Source organism: Mchenga conophoros, linkage group LG2 (assembly GCF_057382185.1).
Source record: "Mchenga conophoros isolate Kocher_MC1m ecotype Shallow Benthic linkage group LG2, M_conophoros_male_GT1.1, whole genome shotgun sequence".
Classification (NCBI taxonomy): domain Eukaryota; kingdom Metazoa; phylum Chordata; class Actinopteri; order Cichliformes; family Cichlidae; genus Mchenga; species Mchenga conophoros.
Window position 1 is genome coordinate 3,035,118 of NC_140527.1, and position 17,712 is coordinate 3,052,829.

The 17,712-nt window shown below is 43.7% G+C and overlaps 1 protein-coding gene across 2 annotated transcripts in view; it reads left to right on the forward strand.

Moving 5' to 3' along the window:
* Nucleotides 1–15,570, forward strand: part of uvssa (UV-stimulated scaffold protein A) — a 36,645-nt gene extending 21,075 nt beyond the window's left edge. The window contains exons 10-15 of one of the 2 annotated variants that reach the window (XM_085283314.1): nt 8,109–8,316; nt 8,538–8,669; nt 8,827–9,010; nt 9,102–9,213; nt 14,147–14,324; nt 14,910–15,570. In XM_085283314.1, the coding sequence (XP_085139440.1) occupies nt 8,109–8,316; nt 8,538–8,669; nt 8,827–9,010; nt 9,102–9,213; nt 14,147–14,324; nt 14,910–15,003 (908 nt within the window). In that variant the 3' untranslated portion in view covers nt 15,004–15,570. The remainder of the gene's footprint in view (nt 1–8,108; nt 8,317–8,537; nt 8,670–8,826; nt 9,011–9,101; nt 9,214–14,146; nt 14,325–14,909) is intronic. The other variant, XM_085283315.1, reaches the window with a different exon arrangement.
* Nucleotides 15,571–17,712: the final 2,142 nt, after the last annotated feature.

Sequence of the window (17,712 nt, forward strand, 5' to 3'; positions counted from 1 at the left end):
AAACGCAGGTAATGTGCTTCTTAAGTGGATTTATGTGCGTGTGCCCACAAACGTTTCTGCACAATACAAAGGAAAAGCAGCCAACATGATGAAGTATTTCGATATCATTAGTCCAGATTGTATCTTTAATGAGGAAACATTCATGATAGTTTGTCCATAACAAGCCCTTATTCTGAAATTTAATTCATCATTAATATTGTCCCAAAACTGGTCGTTTTGTTTTTACTTTGTTTGACTTCCTTTAAAAAAAATATTCAAAAGCTTCAGAGGACGTCTGCTTTCAGTTTTCATTTAAGTGTGTTTAATAAAACTTTTGCCTTGACTATTTTCTACTGATTCTCAGACAGTAGGCTGTCTCCTGGACAGTAATGTCTCCTGGACAGTAATGTCTCCTGGACAGTAGGCTGTCTCCTGGACAGTAGGCTGTCTCCTGGACAGTAGGCTGTCTCCTGGACAGTAATGTCTCCTGGACAGTAGGCTGTCTCCTGGACAGTAATGTCTCCTGGACAGTAGGCTGTCTCCTGGACAGTGCTGTCTCCTGGACAGTGCTGTCTCCTGGACAGTAATGTCTCTTGGACAGTAATGTCTCCTTGACAGTAGGCTGTCTCCTGGACAGTAATGTCTCCTGGACAGTAATGTCTCCTGGACAGTAATGTCTCTTGGACAGTAGGCTGTCTCTTGGACAGTAGGCTGTCTCCTGGACAGTAATGTCTCTTGGACAGTAATGTCTCCTGGACAGTAATGTCTCCTGGACAGTAGGCTGTCTCCTGGACAATAATGTCTCCTGGACAATAATGTCTCCTGGACAGTAATGTCTCCTGGACAGTAATATCTCTTGGACAGTAGGCTGTCTCCTGGACAATAATGTCTCCTGGACAATAATGTCTCCTGGACAGTAATGTCTCCTGGACAGTAATATCTCTTGGACAGTAGGCTGTCTCCTGGACAGTAATGTCTCCTGGACAGTAATGTCTCTTGGACAGTAATGTCTCCTGGACAGTAGGCTGTCTCCTGGACAGTAGGCTGTCTCTTGGACAGTAGGCTGTCTCCTGGACAGTAGGCTGTCTCTTGGACAGTAATGTCTCTTGGACAGTAGGCTGTCTCTTGGACAGTAATGTCTCTTGGACAGTAATGTCTCTTGGACAGTAGGCTGTCTCTTGGACAGTAGGCTGTCTCTTGGACAGTAGGCTGTCTCTTGGACAGTAATGTCTCCTGGACAGTAATGTCTCTTGGACAGTAATGTCTCCTGGACAGTAATGTCTCTTGGACAGTAGGCTGTCTCTTGGACAGTAATGTCTCCTGGACAGTAGGCTGTCTCCTGGACAGTAGGCTGTCTCCTGGACAGTAATGTCTCTTGGACAGTAGGCTGTCTCCTGGACAGTAATGTCTCTTGGACAGTAGGCTGTCTCTTGGACAGTAGGCTGTCTCTTGGACAGTAGGCTGTCTCTTGGACAGTAGGCTGTCTCCTGGACAGTAATGTCTCTTGGACAGTAGGCTGTCTCTTGGACAGTAATGTCTCTTGGACGGTAGACTGTCTCCTGGACAGTAGGCTGTCAGATTAATGGCCTTCCCTTGTCATGACGTTATAAATGAAGGAGACATAATGTCTGAACTTGACTCAAAGTGTTGAATTGGTTTTTATAGCTTGTCTCTCGTCCAAACAGATTTTAATGCTAAAGAAGGCCGAAGACAACAGTAATCCCAGAGATGATGAACACGGCCAAAGCAACAGTCTAGTATATTTTTTTAAATCAATGCACTACCAGCTCAGCAACATCAAAAAGCCCAGTAAACACCTGACAGCTGACTGGTAGCCTATGTCACCATCTTCAGTCTCCTCTGAAAGTGCAGCAAACGTCTTGTCAAGTTAACTATTTTAGTTAAAACATCAACAATATGGTTGATTTTTAGCACATACCAATTTCAGTTCTGGGTTGATTTCAATCACTTTTATCTGGACATCACCTCGGTGAACAAAGCAGTCCTGCCTAGTCCTAATCCAGTCCTAATCTAAAGGTCTGTCATTATCCAATATTTAAAGATGAGTAACTGGGCTGTGTTGTAGACATCAGAGGTCTTGTCCAGAACCAAAATGATCGCATTTGTTTTTCATCTGAAGCTCCAGGTGTCCTGCAGTGTCCTCAGTGTGTTTTGTTACCGTTCGCCTGGCGAGGGCCACATTCTCATTCTTTGTTTTTTCAGACACTCTTTGATAAACTCCTCATCAGAGAATGGTGTGATGCTTTCTGTGATTCTGTGGGGAATCACAAAGCTGACTGTGACGGCTCCCAGGATGTGTAAAGCTTGGTACAACCGTTCCTGCTCTGCATTCGGCAAGCTCTTGCATTTCTGTGTGCTCTTCCCTAACTGATCACACACTCATCCGACTTTAATAAATTAATACTTAGTCCATGTCCATGTCTTGGTAAAAATTCAAACGTTAGCGTGTGCTGGCATCCATCTCAGACGTCTGTTACAGTGAAGCTGCATTCTCTTGGACATGCACAATAAAAATAGGAGTCACTTTAAAAATAAAAGAAACAAAAGTTGTGTTGTGATTTCCCACAAAATAAAAAACACAGAAAGCCAGTTTCTTATGGGGAGTTTGCCAAAGATGTTTGGTGGCTGAAATGAGACAAATTGCATGATGTGCGCTGATCTCTCCTGAAGGCAGCGTAGGTTTGTAATAGAGACACTCTTGTTTCTGCAAGCCTTTTTCTGCTGCTTACATATGAATGGCTGTGAGAGTCCCTCGTATACCACGGCTGCATTGGACATGTATGGATCATGTCTAGCCTCCAGGCAGCAAACTGGGTTAAAGGTCAAATTTTCAGGTCAGTAACCAGCCGCCTGTGCATTTTATTGCTATGTCAGCTACATGATAACATTTTTTGCAAATCTAAGTTGCAGTTTGACTGTTTTTAATACGTACAAGCTCCAGGCAACAGTAAATACTAAAACCTCTCTCAGGATTTTAGTGTGTTCTGCCACAAGCAGCGCTGCCTCCACCCCTCCATCACTCATACGATTTCATATGTGAAGTTATGTACTGTGTGTGCGTGTAAGAGAGAGGCCGACCATATTTATGTGTTAGTGTTAATGACATCATAACACAGGATGTTGTTGCCCAGGCACTTATTGCTGGCTCAGCTATGTAGTTTGGCTGCACTGTGACCTTTGACCCCCAGCGAGTGCTTGGCACCACCTTCCTGAGTCATTACATTCACACTGAGCCTGTTTTACCTGTGAACCCATCCACTCCCGCCTCCCTCCATTACTAATCAGTTAGACGTTAGAGTAATTAGATTATATCTGATGGGCCCAAAACAGCTGTGCGTGCGTGTGTGTGTGTGAACTTGTGCGTGCGTGTGTGTGTGTGCACTTGTGTGTGTGTGTGTGTTTGTCAGGGTGATTAGTGGCCTAGGTAATGATCTAGAGGGGCCACACCAAATTAACAATGCAACCTCTTTAATGAGCCCCTATTAGCCCTGCACTCAGATTTTACCACCCATCGTCAAATGGACACACACACACGCACACACAGAGTCCCAATGCCATCTTCTTTAAATTGTAAAGAAATAAGAAGTATTTGGACTTTGACTCAGTGTTTCTGCTTTGCCTGCACACATCACTGTAGTGGGTGTTCAATCAAACAATCAGGTACAGGCTTTCATCTTTAATCCAAATGTTTACGAGTTTTTGCTGGTTTTTAGATGAAGTCCAGGACTTTTCAGAAACCCAAATGTGATTGGACACATTGCTCTTGCATAATTATAAATGTAAGGATGGATCGTTGAAGCCTTGGTAACAGGTTGTAGTGAGTACTCAGCTGAAATGTAAATGTTAACACCGAATGTTGCATTTACTCAGACGGGCAGCTTCATTTCTTTTTCTGCTTTAATTTTTGTCTTCACTAAATGAATGAATGTTCCTGTTGGGTCGAGAGGTGAGGGGTTTGACCTGGTGAATTAATGGTCCTGCAGGATCAAAAGTAGAATCCGATGTATGGATGGGTGAGAGTTCGTCTTTGTTCCTCCCCTATCATATCCATTTTCCTCTCTCTCCTAATTTCCTTGATCACAATAGCATTTCGGTTCCTCTCACTCTTTTCATCTCTGCCAGTGGATCACATTTATCATTTTTTAGCATTTCCTCTTCTTTTTTTTCAATTCTTCCTGACTTCGTCCACTCCTTCTGTTTCTCGTCTTCCCGTGTCCCCTTCTTTCCACTTTCTCATTCCACCTCTCTGTCTTGTTCTGTCATCCTGATTATCAGTCCTCTTATCCCTCTCTCTGCTGTCAGTACACTATCGCTCTCTTTCTCAAATTAACATTTTAATTACAGGCCCTGCTTAACCTGGGAAAATCAATACCTCTTCCTGCCTTTCCTCTCTTTCTCTTTCACTCTTTTTTTCTTGCACCCTGTTAACCCCCCGCATTTGTGTCTTTCTCTAACAACCCAGGCACACACACACACACGCGCACAAACACACACACACAAACACACACACACACACGCGCACAAACACACACACACACACACACACACACACACACACTACTATACACATTTCCTCCCATTGATCTGTGTGTCTTAACATCCACAACAAGCAGACTAACCTCTTCCATTTGGTGCTCTGAAATGAGCAGGTGTGTCTGTGTGTGTTTGGGGAGGTATTTTTAATTCCCAATCTCCATGAACTGGGAAAAGCGCCATGAATTATTTAAAAAAATCACTGTCATGTAAAACTACACTCACCAGTCAAATCTGATTTTAACAAAAAACACAAAATTATCAGCAACAAATGTCGTTTATTGGAGGTTATCCGGTCGTTAAGTGATGACGTGACGAATCCTACTTCCGGGCCTAAAGTAGTCTGCGTTTATGGCTTTTGTGTTGTTAACATGTTTAATGCTTTGTATTTTCTTCTATTTAATCTCAAAAAGCTCCTAAAACAGTCAGTGATCACTGTTGACCTCCCTCGGCTTTTATTACCGCTAATCATTTATTTAAGCTCAGTTTTTAAAACCTTAGGATGTAGCTACAGCCCAGCCCATGCAGCAGTATATGAATGACTAACCTCGTATTGTGGATGGATTATCTCAGTTGTTCTCCTGGCTGAAGTTTGGTCCTTTTACAGCATCCTGCCATGCGATTATATTTGTTCCTGACCACCGAGAACACTCACGTTAACTTTTATCAGTGGAAAAAAAGTTAGCTTGTTTATATTATGCTAACATAGCTGTGTCGCTAGCGGTCACGTAGCACATCATTATATACCAGCTAGCCCAACTTCAGTAACCCTACAAACGTCACTGCTGTTTAGTTTTCTGTCTTCATTTATGTTGGAAGTGATAACAGAGCTGTACGTTTGAATTTGTTTCCAAACCCCCGCAGTCAGGACATGCTATATTGTATTTAGATAGAAGTTAGCAGGGAGTTAGCTCGCTAGCTTCTAACTCCGTTAAATGTCATAAATTCCGTTTTCATGGATGCCTGGATGTTAAACTCAATTGTTACACCTGGTAGAGCAGAACGCTGATCATTTTATTAAAGATGAAAGACTTTAGACAGTTTTCAACTCTCAGTAATGCCATAGGGATCGTTTGATATATGGACCTGCAGCGGAGTTTAGGCCCAGACACGGCTAGTGACGTCAGACTGAACAACCGGATACAGCTGTCATGAGCTGTGCTCTTACAGAATCATCCCATAGATTTCAGCTGAAAGTCAGGAAGATGTTTACCAGTTGATTGAATTGTTGGGGTTTTGTTTGTGCAGTCTCTGGAAGTAGATGTATTTTGTTTCAACGAGCCTGTCTCGGTTATTGCACAGTCAGTCTTCAGGATGGCTTGTAAACTCCATGCGATTGCTTTCTGTCATTTTAGATGCTTCTCGAATCTCGTTTCCGGTGGCCGCCTGTATCTTCTCCGGATTCACTAACTCCATTTGCAACACAGTAAATTACGGAAATCGTGATCACAGTTACTGTGTTGTTTTTCCCTGTCCCTGACTTTATTCCCCATTTCCATCTGCTGCTGTTATATTAGCAGTTTGTTGTTAGCATGAACTGATTCTGCAGTTCGTGCCCAAAAGAACCCAGTGCAGGAGAAGAGGACACGAAGAGTGCTGGTTGAAGCTTAAACAGTGCAAAGAATAGAGTGATTAAAACATCACTGAGTCATTTCAGTTAATGCATGCTCTCCAGTGGACTGTGTGTAAACGATAGACTTCTAAGGTCTTCCAGGTGTTTTATCTGCATTCCTCCTGATGACCAGATGCTTCTGTGAGCCAGCAGCTCAGGGGGAAGATGACCTTCATCTTCTTTGCTCTGTGGCCTCAGAAACACAGCTTTTCTGACAGGTTTATGGCCTCAGCTACTACCTTTGAGTGTTATTGAAAATAGCATGTCCATTTAGTAAATGATGTCCAGAAGGATGATAAAGCTGGTTATGCTTTAGGGCAGGGCTACATTGAGCATACAATGTCCTTCAGATTCATCCCTTGCTTGTCATTTTCTGATTATTGTAAGAAGGTGACTGTAACAATGAGGCTTTAAGACAGAACTTTACTAATCGAATGGCGATGTCACAGTAGCTTTAGCCATCTTTTATATTATTAAGTTGACTGGTTTTCTTATCAGGCGGTTGCTGGTTTGTTTCCTGCCTGCTCCAGTCTACATGCCACACATCCTTGGGCAAGATACCAACATCAAGGTCCTCTCCAGTGCATCCTTTGGAGCAGCGGTCTCCAACCTTTTTTGTGCCATGGACCGGTTTATGCCTGACAATATTTTCACGGACCGGCCTTTAAGGTGTCGCGGATAAATACAACAAAATAAAACTAGTACCGGTACCGAAAAAAGAAAATTTATTCATAACACACGTGAAAAGACCCAGGAAAACAGAGTTAACGATAAAAACGATAACAAAATAACGCTGAAAACCGAGAAAAACCCTGAAAACCACACATTTCACACCTGAGGCCTCAACTCTCACGGACCGGTACCGGTCCGAGGCCCGGGGGTTGGGGACCGCTGCTTTGGAGTATGAATATGTGTGAATGTTAGATAGAAAGCACTTACCCATAGGAAGTAGTGCTTGTATGAATGACTCAGTGAGTGTGCTGCAAAGTGCTTTGAGTGCTCAGACAGAAAAGAAAAGCTCTTTATAAGAAACAGTCCATGTACCGTTTAATTAAAGAAGAAGAAAGAGTCGGAAAATATGAACCTGTCTTATTGTTTGAATAGGCCGTGCACCGTGTGAATGACTTGTGTTAGTCTCTTGTGCCAGTGATTGAATCCCTGAAGCACTCGGGTCAGTCCTAATAATGTTTGGGATCAGCATGTTGGCAGCTCTCGGCTTACTGCATCCCTCTGATCTCACCTGCTGTGTGTGTGTGTTTAAGTCTTGTTCAATCCCCGGAGACTCCAGATGATATTGTGCTTGACCACACACACACACACACACACACACACACACACACACACAACAGCCAGCGTCTGACTTCACTTATCCTGGAGATATAACCCCACACTGCTGGAGGTCTGTCTTCATTCCTGTCGGCACTCCAGATCAGGCAGTAATCCCAGATGTACCAATGTGGGCAGAAAATAAAAGGGGACTTCTTTATATACTCAAGTGCTCAAAACTCTTTACATAACATGCCTCATTGACCCATTCACACACATTTTCAGCACTAATTTTCTGCACTTACTTTCTGTCTAATGTGCGCACATGCTCACACTCCAATGAACACAACTCGGGGTTCAGAAGGTTCTGTGAAGGTTTCAAGAACTATCGCTCAATACCACTTTCAAAAATTCAAGTCTGGCTCCTAAGAAGCCAAACATGTAAGAGGGAGCGGCTCAAGAGTTCAGCAGCTTGGAGAGAGCACAGAAAGCATGCTAAAGTTTCAGCGGCCATGTTCTCAGGTGACATTAATGAGCAGGTGATGTTAGCGATCACCACTGATGTTGGCCATTTTAATCAGAGGAAGGAAGAGTGAGCAGCGTGTTTTCACTATTAGTTCTTGGGAGCTGGAGCGAAAATAAACCCAGATGTCAGACGAACCGGTCCTTACACATTGATATCCGCCTCTCTCTGCAGGTTTGGATCCCTCTCCTTCCACCTCAACAGGATCAGTCGCAGAAAAGAAACCTTCCACTAAAAAACCTGCAGCTCCTCCTCTTTCTTCCTCCTCTTATTCTTCAATGAGGCGGCTGAAGCAGCTTGCAGAAGAGGTTCAGGATCCAACCTCTGTTGTCGCCACACTGCACCTCCTTAGAGAGAAGATGCCGCCGCCCATAGAATCCAGGTGAAGTCTGACCGCTGCCTCTGCAGGTCTGCTTTCTGTAAACCCCCAGCAACCATCTCCCACCCCCTCCTCTTCTCACTACATTATAGTCATATAGTAACACTGCCGTGTTATGTCTCAGTGACGCCAACTGTTGTAAATATAAAGGAGAGACTAGAACAGTGTGAAGTCTGAGGAACTTGGAAAGGTTTTTAATGGTTCTCCAAACGTGTTCCATTTAGCAGCAGCTCCTCGGAGCCCAGTTCATCTCAGTCCATTTCAAAGCAGACCAGTGTCAACGCTCCAGTGGTTCCATTTGGTTTGGACCTGTTCTACTGGGGTCAGGAGCAGCCCAGCGCTGGCAGGATCATTAAGTATGCACCAGACAAGCACCGTCCCTAGTTTACTGATCTGTGTGTTGTGTCACAGATGATAAAGTAAAAAGGATCATTTTAATGTGATATTAAAGCTACAGAGCGTTTACTCTTCTTTAACATTCATTTAACATGTGTCACATTCTTTCCGCTGCAGGTCAGCCTCTCAGCACCAGTTCTGGGTTCCAGCAGAGGTGGAGGAGGAGGTGGAGAATGAAGAGCTGCTGGCAGAGAGCAGGAGCAGATACATCTCCTTCCCTGGGAGCTTCGTTCCTGTCAGCCATTTCTGCAGAGCTCCACTGGGTGATGGCAAGCTCTGTCAGCGGCAGGACCGCTTCAAGGTAACAGGATAAACTTGGAGTCTGTCATAAAGTGAGAAGCTGTTGGTCTCCCTCTGGCTCACCAAACTGAGCGAGGCCTGTGTCTCCTCAGTGTCCTTTCCATGGCCCCATCGTTCCACGAGACCAGGAGGGTCGACCCTGCCGGCAGGAGGACCGAGAGAGGGAGGAGCAGGAAGAAAGGAGGAAGAGAGAGCAGCAGCCTGGTGAGAAGTGAAAAATACAAACACATTTGAATCACACAGAAGAAATGTCATCAGAGGGATAACTTTTAACAATAGCATCAAAGGTTTGTAAGGGAAGGGCACACAGAGTCTTTGTGACTCTAGAGGAAGGAGGAGGAAGTCAGGAGTGGCAGAGAAATATGCGAGCGGTTCTGGGTGGATCTGGGATTACATCAGGGCTGACCTCTGAGCCTGTGGTTGTGGACAGGGTGACAGAGGCTATGGAGATGCTCGAAGTGAGTGTAGGGAGTCAAGCCTTGAGGGGGAGGCATGTTCTGGAGTAGAGAGGATGGAAAGTCTGTAGAAATGAGAAACATGCACGAATGAGACGGAGGCAGGTGTCAAGGGTGATGTGTGACCGAGGTGGCAGTGAGAGCTCTATGATGTATGCAGGCTGTGGCACTGCCACAAAGACAGGACCTGGAGTTGGAGGTGGAAGAGTTAAAAATGCTCAGCTTTTCTTTGAGAGTAACCAAGAGCGACAGAATTAGAAATGAGTGTATGTGAGGGACGGCTCAGGTCATGTGGCTGCGTCTCCAGTCTGCAGGATGTCCAGCAGCTGCCTGCAGTGTCTTAACCAGCTGCTCTGTGTGTGTGTGTGTGTGTGTGTGTGTGTGTGTGTGTGTGTGTGTGTGTGTGTGTGTGTGTGTGTGTGTGTGTAGCTGTAGCTTGCAGTCCAGTGAGTTGTGAAATAGCATCTTTTGTTACCAACTACAGTATCGATCCAAGAGTCTTAGACGCACATACACACACATCAGCTTCACAGTAGGGGGGCGCTGGCCTGAATAACTTGATGAACTGTTGGCCTCAGCTGCTTTTACCTCTTCAAACATCCACAGGCGCATACAGTGAGCCTAAACGGCCAGTAACACACACACTTCCTACAGTAGCAGCTACGCTCAAACATAATTGTTTTTGCTGAATTATTGCCTTATATCCATGCCAAGGGTTGCCCGTAGTAACCACCCCTGTAGACCGCTCCAAGGAAGCTAATATCAGACTCTGACTGTAAGTGTATTTGTAACAGTACAGTTGTGTTACCAAAAAGTTCTGTCAGCCAGAGAATAAAAATCAAAAGCTTCACTTGATGTAACCATAAAATTCCATCAGTACAATCTGTCAGCAGTCTGGATCCTCTCTGAATGCTTTTAGAGGATAAGAAGTACTTTAGCTGTTAGTGTCATTTGCCGTCCAAGAGCACTGTCATCATGGAAGTCTTCTTTGAGTTACTGTCAGTCATGTAGCAGCAGTGCCTTTGTTTTACAGCTATATTAATCCTGCAGTGTCCACAAAGCAATAGCTGAACCTTCCTGCTTAATTGCTTCCAGATGACCACAAGTCAACAAAGTACAACAGGGTGAGCTGGCTGATGTGAACCCGGTCGAGATTAGCGTCAGTCTTCCTGGTCGGCTTCCTTATACTGAAGTCAGTAGGGCAGCGAAGGATTTCTTAATGGAGTTTGATGAAGCCGGTGACTGACAGATGAGAAGCAGCAGGTGGTGAGGAAGCACACAGCCGGCCTAAAGAAACGATGTCTAACTTATCAGAAAGTAGAAGCAATTTATTATCCATATTATTATTTAGGGTGTGAACTAGAAATTGAAAACTATAGACAGACACACCCACAACACAAAAGGCAATTAGGAAATGGAGGAAATCAAAGATTATAAATATTCGTGTTTTAATTGAATCCATTTGCTGTCAAGTTTCCGGATTAAAAGCTAAACTGAACACAGATTCCTATAAGCTACAGCCTGTAAATCATAGTGAAGATTATTTTTCAGTCTTCTGGTGAATACTGCAGGCATCTGTTGCTATGGTGACTCACTTCTATTTACAACTGTTAGTGAAATTTACTGCTACTATCTAGCCACAAATGTTTTCATAGGACTCTGTGCAGCCCTTTGAAGTAAGTACTACTTTACTGCTTCCATAGGAGTTTAGTAGCAACCCGATGCTCTTAATCAAGTGCACTTGATTAACTGTTCATCAGCATGTGGAAAAAAGCAGAATTAGTGGAGCATCCAGGGCGAAAGACATCAGCAGCTGTTGCTGCCCATCAGTATTAGAGAGGTTACGAAGTCATTACCAGATGATATGAAGTTTATTAAGATTATTCACAAGTGCAAACAGTCAAGACAGTCGCCATCTTTCCAGGAGGACACATCCCAGCATATTCGCCCTGCCATGGGTGAATATGCTGCTCCCATGCTCAGAGAAACAAAACAACAAAAGCCAGTTACATCTTAGTCTCTGCACGACTCAGAATTAGATTAGATTAGATTAGATAGAACTTTATTAATCCCTCGGGTGGGTTCCTCTGGGAAATTCGATTTCCAAAAAGCATAGCACCGACAGAAGTTTCAGAGTTACAGAATATTATATATATATATATATATATATATATATATATATATATATATATATATATATATATATATATACTATAGATATTGTGCTTTTCTTCTCTCCCAGAGTACTCAAAGCACTCTATACAACACATTCACTCAGTCACTTTTCTTCTACGTTTTCAGTGCTTCCTCACGAACATTCATCCATCGAAGCGCAACTTGGGGTTAGTATATTGCCTAAGGATAAACTGGAGGAGCCAGGAATCGAACCACTAACCTTCCGATCAGTAGATGGCCTGCTGTACCGCCTGAGCTACAGCCACCCCAACTAGAAAGTTAAATAATGTCTGAGGTGTAAGGCGGGAGCCTGCAGAGGCGCACTCAGGAGTGGTGACCCTTTAAAAATAAACGAATGAATAAAAAGGGACACAAGAAAAAGTAGAATACATCTGCCAAAATCCAGATCTTCCAGCATTCATGGGACAAACAAAACAACAGTCATCGTTGCCATGGAAACGGTGTGGGAAGCTGCACCTCTCCCAGCTTCCTTCCTTGACCTCAAATGTTTTTTAGTTTCTCACATTCAAGGTGCAGGCTTCTCTCTTACAACATCACCTGTATAACATAGAGAACTGTGGGCGGGGCACAAGTTCTGTTGGCGCAGAGCTCAGAACAGAGGCAGGTAAAGTCACACAGAAGACAGACATTTCAAGGTAATGCTGCTGAAGGTGGTTCTACAATTTACTGACCAATGGGGTGTGCTTTGATTTTTACCTGCACAGAGACACAGAGGTCTGTGCAAATGTCCTTTTTCTCATGACTGTGTTACTCTTTTTTTTTTTAGCTCTGCTCTTGTCTTATAATAAGAATTGTATGTTGCGTTATGCGTCTGACTCAGACCCACACACACACACACACACACACACACTCTTACCAAAAAATAAGAAGTCCATTCAGGTGATTGACAGGAGGAGGGAAATGGATGCTGTGCTACTCTGTCACATATATGCAGGCTCCTTGTGTTAAGTGATGCGTAACCGAGTTACATTTGAACCAACCAAAGACCCCAGGCGCACACACACCTCTGCCCCCTGCCCTAACACACACACACACACACACACACACACACACACACAGAGACCCCAGCTGGACAGACTAAGAGGTGTTGACGGAGAAAAGAGCCCTGCTGCAACACTGATTAAATTCCCACTGTTATTCGCGCTTGCCTGTCTTTTTTCTCCTCTCGTGCTTTTCTTTCGATTCTTCTTTCATCTCTTCTCTTTTTATTTTCTCTGAAACTTTCAACAACAAAGTGACACACACTCTGAACACGCATGAATGTAAATGCAGCTGCTCCTCTTATAGCAGTAATGAGTCCCCTAAATACACCAGCTGCTTTTCAATTACTGCTCCAGCGTGTGTGAGAGTGTGATGAGGGATAGTTGAAGGTCCAGTCAGACCCGGGTCAGAGCAGCTGATTAATAACCCTGCATACACGCTCGCTCTGAGCTGGGGTCAGTGTTTTGACGGAGTGTGTGGCTTCAGGCCCATCACAATCACGGTGTAATTACTTTGCATTACCGCAGGTTTATCTGGAATTCCTTCGCAGTACATCATTAACTAGAAACGTCTCTTCGTTTAGATCGTCATTGCTCTGCATTACTGCTGCTTTTACTTTATCAGCCAGAATTATGACGTTACAGTTTTCATTAACACCAAAATTGCATCCGAATGAGCCGCAGGACACACGGTTTACGACCCGTGCTCTGTAAGGCCCGCCGCTGTGAGCTCATTTACATTATCACTTCTAATTACTTCATTACACTTCTCAGTCAAATTGGTTTTTGTTCAAGTTTTAGGCTTTCATAGCAGCTCATACAGGGAGTAACCTCACACGCACCAGGCCTTTGTGGCTGAAACACACAAAGTACGCGTGCAGAGAGAAGTTTAATATCCTCATTTTTAAATGTTTGTTTGTTTTAGTCCAGTTTGAGGCTTCAGTCCCAGTCTTAACCTTAGTCCATAGGCTGTATAGAAAAGCTGGACAATAAGCGAAACCTGGATTCTTTTAAATCATTAATAGTGTGTAGAAGTCTGAGAAAATCCCCTCAGCTGCCTTGGTCTATGATCTCAGAGAACATTTTCCTAATGGCCATATTGGATTAAACAACATAAAGTCCTGTTTGTAAATCCTGGCAGGGATCCTGGGGCAGGACGTCAGTCCAGGCTGACGTGAAGTGGTCCGATGGTGAACGGGTATTTCTTTTAATCCCGTGGCCGTGCTGCTACAGGACGCCCACTGCTGTCAAAGCCACAGATGTTGCTGCACAGAACAAATCTCAGCTGAAATGAAAAAAGTTTTCATAGTTTTCTCAGGACCTCTGATCTTGTCCCACTGTTGCGGCAGCTCTCTCTGTTCCACCTGGCAGATCTTTGCACCGCACTGCTGGATTATATAGACAAAAGTGCCACGCCTCTTCATCTCTCTGAATGAGGTGCGATGAAGAGCGGGAGAATCCTAAACGTCCTCCAGGAGCAGAGTAACATTGGTCTCTCTGTTGCAGATTGGCGAGATGCAGAGTTGATGCGAGACATTGAGGCAGCAACAGGAGAGGACCTGGGTTCTGAGCGGCTGGGCGGTAAAAAAGGGAAAGGAAAGAAGAAGAAATACCCCCACCTCAGCGACCTGAAGCAGAGCAGCAACACGTCCCGCTGCAGACTAGAGAAGAAAGTCTTTAACAAGTACGGATGCTAACTTCAGCTTCTAGATGATTCTCTGAGTGTAGGAGCTAAGTGCTTGGTGAAACTGGAAACAACCAACTAACTAAAAGATGGAAACTTTGTCATAGACAAAACAGTGTGGCGTACATCGAGTTAAATAAAGTTAAGCCACTGAACACAGGCCTCAAAAAGGCACCTCACTGCTAAACTGTCATCTATGGGTAGGCTAGCTAAGACCCAATTAATCAGTGTATTTTAGGCACTTACTAGCATCATATCACAAGAAACACATCATTTGTTTTCTTTCACCAAATCTACAAAACAAATCCACAGATGACACTGTGATGGAAATGAAATTCTATTTTTGCACCATCGAGTTGATTCTCAAAGTGCTCTTAGTCCAAGGCCCTAGACCAAGTCCATAAAATAACCAATGATTCATTATTTTTTAAACTGTGGAGGCAAGTATCACAGTCTAAGAGTAGAAATATGGAGCTAGAGATGAGCAGAATGGGTTTTAGCTCCTGGGCTTAAAGTTGTTGTTTCTTTGGATTTTTCCCATCAATCCTTCTCATTTCCTCCCTGCTCTGTTCTCCCTCCCTTCAGGAGTTCCCTGAGACGAGTGGCTCAGGTGATGAATAAGGCCGACAAGAGGAAACACGACAAGTTCTCCAACCAGTTCAACTATGCTCTCAACTAAGCTCGTGTGCCTTTAACTGAAGTCAGACGGGTGGAGCGTTGCTCTCAGTAACCTTTCAGCCCCCGACCGCTCCTGCGTTTATCGTTTGTTATTTATATGTCTCTTTTATGTCTCCACCTCTTGTAGAGATTCAGGGAAACAAGGAGCTAAAGAATGCATTGTCACATTTCAAATTGGAACTTTTTGTATTTGTAGTTGAGCTTATGAGGCGGACTCTGTAGGAACAGTGAAGGAGGCGGAAGCTGGAAGACTGAATCGCCAAACCTGATCCACAGTTTTGTACAATAAAGGTGAAATGTTAAGGGTCCAGAGTTGTTGTTTCTTTGTAATGAAAGAAGAAGTGTTTCAATAATTGCTGGGAAATATGATGATAAAGGATTCTGTGTGTTCTACCTCAAAGCTGATGCTCGATACAGGACATGAAAGTTGTTTCATATGATATCACTTCTGTGGCAGCTGAAGCTAAAGCTAGTGATCAGCTGACTTTTACGCTTTCTTATTACGTCGGTGTTTTGTGCGACTGACAGGTTTCAAATGTGTTTTAGTGAGAATAAAATTGTAAACCTGCATCTTGTTACATTTTTGCCTTTTTTCTGTCCTTTCAAACGAGATTCATTGAACACAACAACACTGACTGTGGGAAAGTTCTCCTGTGAAGCTATTTTAGGAATAAGTGGCAACTAAGGGGAGTAAATAAATATATATTTGCAACACTATATTGAAAAGACAGGTGATATTTGGTTTACATTGCAGTGACATCACGAGAACAGCAGACATCCTGCAGCTTAAGAAAAATGATTTGCATCTTTTCTCTGTGATCTGTGATTCTCTGCACTTAATGAAGAGCTCACAGCTCAGTTATGCATTTCCATCAAATTACACGTCTTACAGAGAATGTTTTTTCACAAATGGTTGAAACTAAATAATTTAGCTTCAGTAACACAAGATCCTACATTTCTCATAGCACAACTGATGCCTGGTAGGGGCAACGTGGCGTTGTTGGCACTGTTGTGTCACAGAAGGTTCTGGGGTCACATCGTCAACGTGTCTGTGTGGAGAAACCCATGTCTGCATGGGTTCTCTCTGGCTTCCTCCCACAGTCCAAAGACTTACATGGGGTCAGTTTAATAGGCTGTAAGTGTGAGTGTGAGTGTTCTGTGTTTGCCTCTGGCCCTATGACAGCTGGGATAGGCTGCAGCCCCCATTAAACCTGTACTGGATAAGCAGGAGAGGATGGATGAATGGTTGGAACTTGTACTCCGCTGACTTCTGATTGTGGATTTTGTAGGGTTGGTCCTGGCCTCCCATGGGACACCTTAAAGCCTCATCTCATCCATGATTTGCTCTGCCTCTCCAGGCTTCACTGCTTGCTGCTGCCTTGATCTGATGCCACGAGGATCCACCAGCACTCCTCCCCAGCAGACATGCCGTTCCTGAAACACTCACACAGACTTCCTTAGCCTGTCCTACCACCTCACTCCGGACTGTTTCAGCGTCATTAAATCCCTTGGACTTCTATATTATCCATAAAGGCGGCAATTTTGTCTATGCAGAACATGGTTGTTCCTTTGTGCTGTCTAACAGGCACATGGAACGAGTTATTCAGTCGGTACTTTTGCAATGATGACATAACAAATCTAATGATTCTGGGATCCACACCTGTCCAAACATCAGCTATCATTTTATTGCTGGTTATTATTATTATTATTATTATTATTATTATTATCATTATTAATAAGAAATGCTAAAACCTGCAGCTCCTCTAGTGGCCACTTGATCCTGGTTAAAAAAAATTTGTGAGTCCTCAATGACCGTCATGTTAAAACGTCCAGTTTACAGCAAAAACTACGGAACATGTTTACAGCCTGCTGCATAACAGCGGGTTCCTCCTTCGTGACAGTTGGAAAGCTTAAATCAGGGGTGTGGCTGCCGTGATTGACAGGTGTGCTGAAACAAGGAGCTGTAGCTCTAAAAGTCAGTCACTCCCACACACACTAATTTATCTGTTTTGGGCTTGTTTCATTTATACCAGTTTGTGGGGAAAAACTGTGATAATATAGCTTCAAGCATTAATTGTGCTGCCAAATGTGTATCAACACTTTTGTTTAAGCTGTGCTGAGATCTGAACCCAAACCTCAACACAGCTTTTTCAAGTTAAACTATTAACCAAACTAGAACTTCAGTTGCTCTAAGCAGTTTCATATGATTGGCTGTAGATTGTTAAGCTACTGGATGAGTGCACAGAGTACCGTCTTCTAACTTGGTATTCTATATGAAGCAATTTAAGTTCAGGATGGGATGTTGTGGGAGTCAAAGTGATATGCACTGCACCCGGACACGCTGCACAAATTATTCAGGGATTATATCAACGCACCTTTGAAACACGTGTGGCCTCTTGCAGTGGAGTGACTGCAGAAAGTGATGGAGGCATGCTAGCTGACAGACGCTGCATGAATATGCAAAGTTCATGTGAAACTAAAAAAATACTACTCTATATCACTTTTTGTTAAATGAAAAAATGCTACTACTGAAGGGTGGCCGCTGCTTTTTTTTAAGAAGCTTTCTATCATTAATATCCGGGAGGCGTGTCTTTCTGGAGCATTTGACCTCCTTCTGTGTTGACTGTCAGCGTCCTGTCGATGTCTTGACATCATGCTGCAGACTCTACTTCATCTGTTGTTCCTATTTTGATCGGAGGGCTGAAAAATA